Source organism: Megachile rotundata, chromosome 10 (assembly GCF_050947335.1).
Source record: "Megachile rotundata isolate GNS110a chromosome 10, iyMegRotu1, whole genome shotgun sequence".
NCBI classification, from domain to species: Eukaryota; Metazoa; Arthropoda; class Insecta; order Hymenoptera; family Megachilidae; genus Megachile; species Megachile rotundata.
Window position 1 is genome coordinate 3,434,275 of NC_134992.1, and position 10,860 is coordinate 3,445,134.

The 10,860-nt window shown below is 36.0% G+C and overlaps 1 protein-coding gene and 1 long non-coding RNA gene across 2 annotated transcripts in view; both read right to left on the reverse strand.

Annotated features, from left to right (window-relative positions):
* Positions 1–3,111, reverse strand: part of LOC143265257 (uncharacterized) — a 35,230-nt gene extending 32,119 nt beyond the window's left edge. Inside the window, exon 1 of the long non-coding RNA XR_013039626.1 lies at positions 2,332–3,111. This is a non-coding gene — a long non-coding RNA (uncharacterized LOC143265257). The remainder of the gene's footprint in view (positions 1–2,331) is intronic.
* Positions 3,112–4,856: 1,745 nt separating this feature from the next.
* On the reverse strand, positions 4,857–10,021 carry LOC143265297 (uncharacterized). Its single transcript, XM_076536582.1, has 3 exons — positions 8,974–10,021; positions 6,441–8,173; positions 4,857–6,389 (listed from the first exon to the last, which is right to left on the reverse strand). The coding sequence occupies exons 1-3, from the start codon at positions 10,019–10,021 to the stop codon at positions 4,857–4,859; spliced, it is 4,314 nt and encodes a 1,437-aa protein (XP_076392697.1).
* Between the last annotated feature and the right edge of the window lie 839 nt (positions 10,022–10,860).

A 10,860-nucleotide genomic window follows, 5' to 3' on the forward strand; every position in this document is an offset into this window, starting at 1 on the left:
CCGTACCGTGGGGCCGAGCTCCTGCCGCGATAGTCATTAAAAATTGCCAGCGCATATTTGTGCTTTAACGCGGTTTTCGTTCATAGCATTCCAAGTCAAATTCTGGACATATTATATGTACATGCACAGATTTATGTGCATGCACACATGTACGCGTTTCTCGGCTCTATCAGTTGTTTTCGCGGAACGCATATATGAGTTCTTCAGCCAATTTGACGATTTACGCAGAACACATATATGCGGTGGTAGTCCGCAAAGTGATAGATTCATAGAGTATGCGACGGAAAGACTCGATCGCCGCATATGCTATAAAGATAGAGTCCATCTGCCGCAAATTTGGTGATTCCTGCGTCGTGGGCTCCGTTTATAGGTTCTTAGATCCCTGGCTTCCACATGCGAACGAAGTCGATTCAATTTCATTTATATCAGAAACGTTGCGAAATGAAGATGCAGTCGTTACATTTACGTATATTACCAGATATATCTATAATGGTTCGTATTCTTTCTCAGGATTTATTAATTTCCAATACGCCATACCGCAATCAACTGGTTATTGGCAGTAACGTTTACTGAGGTATTTTTAATTTTGCGCCGCCTCCGAAAAAATTGAAATGTATTTAATATACTACCTAACGAGTAAATAGGTTTAATTCATATCTGTGACGTAATTGTATGATTCAAAGAAATAGAAATTACTTCATTAGGAAATAGAAATTATTTTATACTTTTTAGTGCATTTCGAAGTCGGTGTATTTTTTTTCTGAAAATTATTTTATTTCACGGTTTTTAGTGGAATGGGGAGAATTGTATAGGATACTGTGAGACAGTTCATCCGGGCTTTTTTTTGTCTGCGTAAATGCCATGAACATAATTAAGTAAAAGACAACATGGATATACGTTTTTCAACTTTTTTTGCAACAATAATCCTTTGCAACTAAAAAATGAAAAAATTTTTGATAATGGTATCAATGGGGAGTTAGACTCCACAAGATGCGAAATGCTTTGTGCCGATCGGACCACCCACCTTGGAAAAACCGCCGAACATGCATAGAAAAAATAATCCTTTGCAACTAAAAAATAAAAAAAATGTTTGTTAGAACGGTAGGGAGACTGTACCAAGCAATGGGAATAATACACCAACGTCAACGTGAACTCATCTTGCTGCATAAGTTGCGTGTCAAAGCGGCAAAGCGTAGTTAGTGTTTTGGTACTGTGCATTGTAATTGCCCTTTCTTGTCTTTCTTTGCATTGCACGGGGCGTTCCACTAATAATAATAACAATAGTTATTCGCTAATATCACGAAAACTAGAGCTTACCGCCAATTATGCATAAGGAAAAACTCGTTTAGAATCATGCTACTAATAACGTATTAGAAGGACATAAAAATCGTTCGAAGTTGGCTTCAAAAGTTAACAACAGTTTCTGTAATATCTCGAAAACAAAAGCTTTCCGTCAATTTCGCAAGAGGAAATAGTTGTCCAGAACCACGCCCCTAACAACATATTCAAAGGACATTAAAATCGCTCGAAGTTGATTTCAAAAGTTAATAACAAATTTTTCGCTAATATCTCGAAAACTAAACATTTCCGCGAAATTTGTATATGAACAAAATTGTACAGAATCATGTCCGCGATAAGATATTGAAAGCGCACTAAAATCGAGAAAAGTTTATTTTAAAAGTTGCCGGTTTTTCTGCAATAACAACACTTTGCAATTAAAAAATGAAAAATTTTTTGATAATGGTACCAATGGGGAGTCAGCACCTTCCATATGCAAAAGGTTTCATTCCGATCGGTCCACCCAGCTAGGCGCAATGCGCGAACATACATAGAAAAGAGAAAAAAGTTGCCGGTTTTTTTGCAATAACAACACTTTGCAATTAAAAAATGAAAAATTTTTTGATAATGGTACCAATGGGAAGTCAGCGCCTTCCATATGCAAAAGGTTTCCTCCTTTTTCGAAGTCGGTTAAAAAAGTACATATTAGTATTTGTGATGCATCAGTTTAAAGGACAAAGTTTACTGAAAAATGATTATATATGTTAAGGTTTTCATAATCGTTTCCTGAAAATGATTACGTATATTTTCATCATCATTCTTAATACAAATTGGTTGGTTGTCAGAGAATTGTCTCACTGACTATTCTGTACATTAAGACGCTAATTTTTATATATGCATATAATACATTTTCAATGCACAGAAAAAGTGTTTTGAAACCTATGTTTTTGACTGCACTATGTTTATTCCTTAGATTTATTCGTTAAGAAGTTTTCGTAGCTAAAAGTTCTCCGAATTATTTCGGTCACTTGGCAAGTGTTCTGAAGTCCTTACGATACAACAAGCGTTCGAATGGTTCTTCATTGCAATCCTAGCACTTATCCATCCGCTTCTTCACATTGCGCAACACATTACTTATGGTCTCTTTATGTAGTTTTGGATATTTTCTGTCGAATGCATTGTTTGAACTCCTCCACATTAGTAATAGCACGTGAATATATCTTATCTTTTAGATATCCTCATAAAAAGAAGTCGAAGGGTGTCAGATTCGGTGATGCTCGAGATTCTCGAGTACCAATCCATTTTGCTCCATAAGTTTTATTTAAATGTCTGCTAAATATCTGGGAATTGTGTGCTGGTGTACCGTCTTGTTGAAAGTACCTTATGTTTTGTCGTTCTCTTAGAGGAATCTCTGTATCGTGTAAGAGAAGTGGTAGGTCAGATTCTAGATAGGTGTATAAGTTCAGTGTTCTCAGAATGCATTGAATTGAGGATTTGGAAATTACACATTCTCTATTCAGATCTCTCACGGACGTATGTGGATTTAATTCGACGTTCGCCAGTACTGTTACTACATTACGTTCATTTTCAATGATTGGTATCGACTCGTCTCGTTTTGGTTTGCGGAAGAAGCCGCACTGCCGTAAATTGGACTCTGTTTGTAAAAATATTAACGAACGCGAGGGCTGCTGTTCTCGGGTATATGTCTCTCGATACGGCCTTGCGGTCTCTTTACCATTTTGGTTGCATTTGCTGAACAAAATGAAGATATTAACTACTTCACTATTCGTAAATTCTATAATTCCGAAAGAGTGGGTCGTCAAACGATCGCACACTGGTAGTAAATAGTGACTGAAGGAAATTTTTGTCTTACAGTGACTAGTATTAACAGCCTATTAATGTTTACATTACAAGAGAACGTAGGTATTCCAGAACACTTGCTGAGTAACCGAAATAATTCGAAGAAATTTTAGTTGCAATAACTTTCTAACGAATAAATCTAGGGCATGAGTATATTAATACTTTTATGCAGAGCATAAGAAATTGTATCGATTGTTGCAGTCAAAAATATAGATTTCCATTTAAAAAATAAGTGCAGTTGCATTTTTCTGATGCACCCGTGTACAAAAGTGCATAAAATTAGTTGCATTATTCACAGCCTGATACCATTTATCCTTTATTTATAACATCTGCTTCTATTCCTAGCCGTTTAGAAGGTGCAGTTTGTTCCAATTGCATGTGACACCCTGTATAACAGGTGCTTCGTATTTTAAATATGACGAATTGTAACGATTCACAACGATTGAACGATTGAAATCTTTAAACTTGAAGTAGATAATTCGACTATTCTTCGAAAAATGTATGAAATATAATAAAAAACTTAAAAACTTTTCAGAAATGAACGATATACAGAAGAAGTCATATATGAAATTATTAATCATTTTCTAAAATCTTGAATTAATAGTTTTCAGCGACAACGAAGATTTCGAAAAATTTATTAATAAAAACCAATTAATTTTAATTCAGTTGCGTTTATAGTTTTTCTTCAATTAAGTCCCTTTACTGTGACACAGTCTCTTAATGTAAGACTATTCGCCATATATACATATGTTATTTCCGATAATCCCCCAAAAACTGTTTGAAACAAAAGTTGCTTGATCTTTATTCAGTTATAAATGACGGTAAAAAAGTTATCCGAAAAATACTTTTTAACAGTTTTTGCAATAAAATGTTAAAATCACTTTCAGTTTTTTAATTTTACTGTATATTTGTGTGTTCACAGAATTATAGTTGTCGTCAAAACTAATTCATAGACTTTTATATGATCTTAAATTAAAAAATTTTGGTTTAGTAATCCCAAGTATTAATACTGAAATTTGTTTTATTTTAATCAAATCGGAAATAATGCTGAAGCTGTCAAATTATTCAATTGTATTTATTAAATAAATACAATCACTAAACAAATTGAACGATAATAACAATATCACTTTGCATGATATACATATTAGGTTGTTGCATATAAAATGGCTAATTTCGAAACATCAAAAATCTAATTCAATTTGATGACATAAATGTACTTCAAATCAATGCTTATGAAACATCAATTTGAAGCTTGCATTTTACTGAGAATGATAATGTACATTTTTCATAATGTCTTTTAGCAGAAATTCTCTTCAATGCGCAGTAAGATGGTTATTTAACTATTTACAGTTTTATATTAAATATATTAATGAAAGGTTTGAATGATCATTTCAAACAAACATCAAACGGATGTAATACAAGTACTACTTTACGATAGTTTTCTGTCATTGAATTGTTCGACATTTTAGATATTCTAAAATCGATAGTTGTTTGCTATAAGTGATAATCAACCATTTTGTATTCCAAATATTACTAAAGCGTTTAGGTAACTAATATTTTTGTTAAACTTTAAGCTTTAAATTGATATAAAATATGTAATGCTTTTTTTTTTTATATAGTGGTTTAAAGTCGCATCAACTACCTAGGTTATTAGCGACTGTTGACCAGTTTAGGGGGATAGGGTTATGGTTGGAAGTGGATGATCTGACCTCACTTTTTTACAGTTGGCTGAGGATTCCTATAGTTTTGCAGAATTTTAATAATGAGTCTTGGTATGATGTTGATGTGGCTGCTTCAGTGAGGTTGGTCGTGATGTTCAGTCTTCTTCTGGCGTCGTTATATTTCCTGCATTCCAAGATTATGTGTCTGATCGTTATATTTGTATCGCATGTATCGCACTTTCTGGGGGGAACGTTTTCTAGTATATATGAATGGGTTAATTTGGTATGTTCGGTCCTAATTCGAGTTATTGCCACTTGGTATCTTCTGTTGTGTCTAGGGTTAGTTTTCAGGTCATAGAATTTGTTGAGCTGTTGATGGACTGCGCTGGCTTTATATTTTTTCCATGTAGAGTTCCATAATTGTTCCAGTAGTGTCGCGACATGCCTGTTGATATCCGCAGAGGTGTTTAATGTCGGTTGGTTTTCAGTGATTGTAGTCGTTGCGATTTTTGCCTGTAGGTCTGCCATGGTGTTTCCATAGATATCCATGTGGTAGGGAACCCATGCTATGATTATAGTTTTGTTGTCTTTGATTAGTTTATTGTATTTTTCTTGAATTTCCAAATGCCTTTCAGTGGCGTATCTTAAGTCTTGGGTTTTCCGGATGGTGGAGAGGGAGTCAGAGAAGATAATGAATTTGGACCGGGAAGATCTGTTGATAAGGTTTAGTGCAGATAGGATGGCGTATGTTTCGGCTGTATAGATACTATTGTAGGGATGTAGACCATAACTGCATGTTTCCTCCTGGGTGAAAACGGCGGCTCCGGTTCCGTGGTTGTTTTTTGATCCGTCAGTGTAGATGTGGGTAAAATCAGGGTAATTACTGCAGAGGGCATTGAATATTTGTTTGAATCTCTTCTTAGATAGGTTTTCTTTTCTGTAAATTTCTAGTGTTGTATCAATTTCAGGTGTTTGTAATGTCCATGGGGGTATTTTGTGCAGTCTGGTCTTTTCCATATTCGGTAGCTTAAATTGAAGTTCTTTCAGGTAGTTTTTTAGTCTCTGGTGGGGTGGGAGATTTCCAGTTTGATAATGTGATTGGTCTGTGACCTTTGAAAAAATATCGGCGTGGATAATTGGGTTAGTAGATGTTAATGCCCTTATAGCGTATTTTAGACTTAAAAGTTTTCTTCTATGTACAAGAGATGTTTCCCCAGCTTCAATTAGCAAGCTTCCAATGGGAGTTGTATGGAAAGCTCCTGTCACTATCCTCAGTCCTGCGTTGTGAATTGTATCTAGTTTTTTAATGATGTTTGCCTTTGCTGAGTTGTATATTACTGATGCATAATCTATTTTGGATCGAATAATTGCTCGGTAAGTTTGTAGAAGGACTGTTTTGTCGGCACCCCAGTTATTATGTGATATTGATTTAATTGGTTTCAATCTTTGTTTGCAGCTGTTTATAAGGTATTCTATGTGATTCTTCCATGTGAGTTTGGAGTCAAAAAGTACACCGAGTATTTTGGTGCATGTGACAAATTTCAGTATATTTGTACCCAGTTTTAGTGTGGGTGTTCGGGATTCGTGGTGCTTAGAAAACAGTATACATTCGGTTTTGTTGGATGAGAATTTTTATTTGACCATTTTTATTTGACCATTCATAGAGTTCGTCGAGGGCCATTTGGATGAAATATTGGCTGGTATCAATAAACTCCCTTTGCATAAAATGGTAATATCGTCAGCGAAAATACTTGTGATAACGGGCATTCTGCTGATTTTACCTACATCGTTGATGGCTAGCAAGAACAGTGTTACACTTAATATTGAGCCCTGTGGCACCCCATTCTCGATTTCTGTTTTTTGGGACAAGGTACCATTGTAGCGAACTTGTATGGTTCTGTTATTAATGAAATTTTTAACGAAATGCCACATGTTGCCAGTAACTGCTATTTCTTTAAGATTGTTTAGAATTTGATGCCTCCAGACCATATCGTAAGCTTTTTCGATGTCGAGGCTGACGAGTGCGTGTTGGTTGTTTGCAAAAGCTTCTCGGATATGCGTTTCTAAACTAACTAGATGAGACGTAGTGGAATGTCCTGCCCGAAATCCAAATTGATTACTAGAGATCAGTTTATTGTGCTCGAGGAACCACTTTAACCTGGCATTTATGATCTTTTCCAGTATTTTGCACAGATTGCACGTAAGAGCGATTGGTCTGTAACTGTTGGCTTTAGTGAGGTCCTTACCGGGTTTTGGTACGGGTATGACAATAGCTTCGTTCCATTTTTTCGGGAATATATTGTTTTCCCAGATAATATTATAAATAAAAAGTAATGTTTGGATTCCTATTTCTGGCAAGTTTTTAATTAGCTTGTTGGGAATATTATCGGGGCCCGGACTGGAGTTTTTTATGGTTTTAAGCACTTCTTTTAGTTCTGATATCGAGATAGGAGTATTGAGGTATGAACCGTGGGAATTTGTTATTTCGGCAGTTGTTTTCCCCTCTTGAATTTCTTTCAGCTGTCTAAAATCGTCAGAATAGTTTTCAGAGCTAGAGTTTTTTGCAAACGACGATGCTAAGGTATTAGCAATTTCTTGTGGGTCCGATATTATGCTATTGCTATTACAAATTAGAATTGGTGCGCGAGATGTTTTCTTATTTCTTCTCATTGCATTTATTTTGTTCCAAATTTCCTTGATATTCGTGTTACCGGTTAAAGTTGAGAAATAATTGGTCCAGCCGTTTATTTTGCTTTCCTTGATGATTTTTCTGACCGTTGCACGCAGTTTTTTAAATTGGATTAGGTTCTCTTCTGAAAAATGTCTTTTAAGACGATTAAAGGCTCTTTTGGAGTTTCTTAGTGCTTCTTTGCAACGATCGTTCCACCAAGGGACGGGATTTCGCTTTTTTGGCGGCAGGCTTGTTCCAATTGCTTCATTGGCTGCTTCGATGATGATGTTGGAGAGTATTTCAATGGTAGAATTTATATCATTCATGTTATCAAGAATATTGGATTGCTTTATGAGGACGGATATTCGGTCTTTGTAAAGTTCCCAGTTTGCCTTTTTGAAATTCCATTTTGGCGAGGGCGTGTAAACGTTGTGTGTACTGGGAAGGGTTTTTACTTGAATACTGATTGGGAAGTGATCGCTATCATTTAAATCTTCCATTATTGTCCAGTCGAGATTGTGGGCATAATTAGTGCTACTAAATGTAAGATCAATGCAGCTAAAGGTGCCGTTAGTGGAATTGAAGTGAGTGTGGTGGTTTGTGTTGAGGAGAGTGATATCGTCGTTCTCTAGAATTGTGCCAATTTTACTTCCACGGAGGTCATTTTTGCTAGAACCCCACAACGTGTTGTGGCTATTCAGGTCTCCGAGTATTAAAAACGGTTTCGGTAGTTGTGAGATAAGGTCATTGATCTCGCTTGTTTGAAAGTCATAGCTTCTTGGAAGGTATATGTTACATATGCAAAGTTTAATTGGAGAGACTATTTGAATGGCAACTGCTTCTATATTTGTTTGTAGTTAGATTTCAGAGGTCACTATTTCATTTCTGATATAGATAGCTACTCCCCCGCTAGCATGGTTGCAGCTTGTACGGTTTTTGGCAAAGCACTTATAGTTTTTAATTTGGCCTACATTATCATTTTTAAAATTAGTTTCTTGTATGCAGAGGGCGAAAGGTTTATGGAGTTTGATCAGTAGTTGTATTCTTTCTAGTCGTGTATAGTAGCTATTAACGTTCCATTGTATTATATTGTTCATTGTTGTGTTATTAATTAAATTCTGTATAGATATAGTACGGAATTGATATAATACAGGGGGTTGTTAGTTTGTTTATGGAGCGTCGGAGTCGATGTTTGAGGACCAGTTTCCTGGATTATAAGCAGTCGGTTGCTCTAATAGTTTTTTATTTAATCGGTGTATTCTGTTTTTTATGCCGCGTTCCTTGATTAGCGGGTGTATGGCCACGAGCATTTTTATTAAACCGAGTATGTCACCTGTGTAGTCATGAGCAATTTCGAATGGGTTGGGTGCACCTAGAGCGTTTTCCAAAAAACTTTCAAATTCTTCGTAGTTGAGGGTATATTTTTTATTTGAGGGTATATTTTTTCTTCTAGTTTTGGTGTCGTTATGAAGGGTGGAGCGGGAAGTATTAATCTTCTCTTACCTGTTGATTTTTTGCTGATAATGACTGGTGTAGCTGTTTTAATACTTGTTTCCTCGGGGTCTCCTGTTTTGGTTGTAATTTCAGACGAAGTATCTGAGAGCGGTCTTTTATTGCGAATTGTATTTTCTGTTACTTCGGTTGGTTCAGTTTCCATAACGGTTTCCTTGTTCGTCTGTGTTTCTGTAGTTAGGATCGGAGTGCATGGAATGTTTGTTGTCTTAATTGGTTCGGTGTCTAGCGTGTCTTTGTAATTTATTGTTGATTTCGGTGTAGTGACAGGTGTTTGAGACGTTACGATTCGCTCGTCAGTTGTCGAGGTGCTATCTGTTATTATATCGCGTTCGCTTGTTTCGATGTTATGGGGACATTGTTTGGCAATATGTCCCTCCTGCTTACAATGGAAGCAGTTTAATTTGTCAGTAGTTGTGAATATACGGTAGGCTGTGTCTTCAAAATTAATAACGAATGAATCCGGTATCATCTTGGCATCTTCCGGGTTGACATAGATTTGTCTACGGAAACTCAAGATGTGGGCGTATTCGGGGTCGGTCATTCCAGCTTTTAAGGGCGTTATTCGTGAGCATATTCGGATGTTGTTTCTTTTGAGTATGTCTTCAATGGATTTGTTGGGTATGACTGGTGAGACGTTAGAGAAAATAATGCGCTCTGCTGGTGTAATCATGGGTCTTATTTCTATTTTGGTGTTATTAATTTCTATCGATTTGTGATTTTTTGTTAGGGTAGTTACTGTTTCTTTTTTATCAAGGTAGATGCAAATTCTATTGTTTGAGATTCTGGAGATGTATTTGATCGCTTTAGGACCTATTAGTTTGCCCACTGCACAGGCGTATTCTTTAATAGTGGTACCGTCAATTGCCGATAGGATTATTGCTTGGTCTTTTGTAGGGAAAGATTCTGACTTGGTGGCGTTAGCATATGAGTTGGTTGATTTGCTTGTACTGGCCTGGTTCTTGTCGGTGGATTTGATAGTGGAGGCGCCTGCGTTCTCAGCAGCTCCATTTCCTTGGTGGTTTTTGGTAGTTTCCATGATCATTGGGGTATTAGTCACACATAAGTGAGACACAACACTTATAATTTCGCCGCGAGCGGCACTGTAATTGCACTTTTCACTGTTGATTTGGAACACGCAATCGACACTATAAACACGTCTAATCACTTAGGCGGTACGACCGCGAAATGTAATGCTTGATGGTATGTTTATATCACCAAAACGTGACTTTCGATATTTTAAAATCGTTCACTTAATATACCACAATCTAACACACGGTAAGATTATTTTCTTCTAAATTAGTTTTTATCAAGCATATCAATAAACCGATTACGTTGCAATTTTCATTAAATTAATTTTCATTTATACTTCAAAATGAAATAGTACAGATGCTATTTTTAGTTACTTTTGTATCATCAATTTGTACCAGACTTTCTATTTCGAAATTGGACCTCCTCTTTTGTAACTGGTAATCAGTTACTGTAATTTAAGAATTATATCGAACAGTTTCTACAGTCTTCTTTATTATACTTTGGACTTCAAACTGATATATCACAAGTGCAATTTTAGCGCTTCTATGTCATCAAATGTGTCTGATACTTCATTTTTGAAAACTGTCATTCCGTGTGCAATAACCTAACGAAATGAAAGCGTTGCATAGAGCTCCCTTGCGTTGTTTGCTTATCATGCATGCGCATTAGTATAACAAACGTGTTACCAGTGTCCTCATAATTTTACACTATTTATAGGTCCGAAACAACAATTAGATTCGTGTAATTATACGTCCAAATTCTCAAATTCCAAAATTTTTGGTTCTTAAAACTCGAGAAGCCGAGAATTATCAGACATACAAATTTTAAAATCTCTAAACCACCAAA

Coding starts and splice junctions, on each gene's coding strand:
- LOC143265297 (XM_076536582.1), bottom strand. CDS start 10,021: ATGGAAACTACCAAAAACCACCAAGGAAATGGAGCTGCTGAGAACGCA. Junction 8,174..8,973: donor TATCAGCAAAAAATCAACAG/GTAAGAGAAGAT, acceptor TAATACTCGGAG/ACCTGAATAGCCACAACACG. Junction 6,390..6,440: donor TGAATGGTCAAATAAAAATG/GTCAAATAAAAA, acceptor CTGTTTTCTAAG/CACCACGAATCCCGAACACC.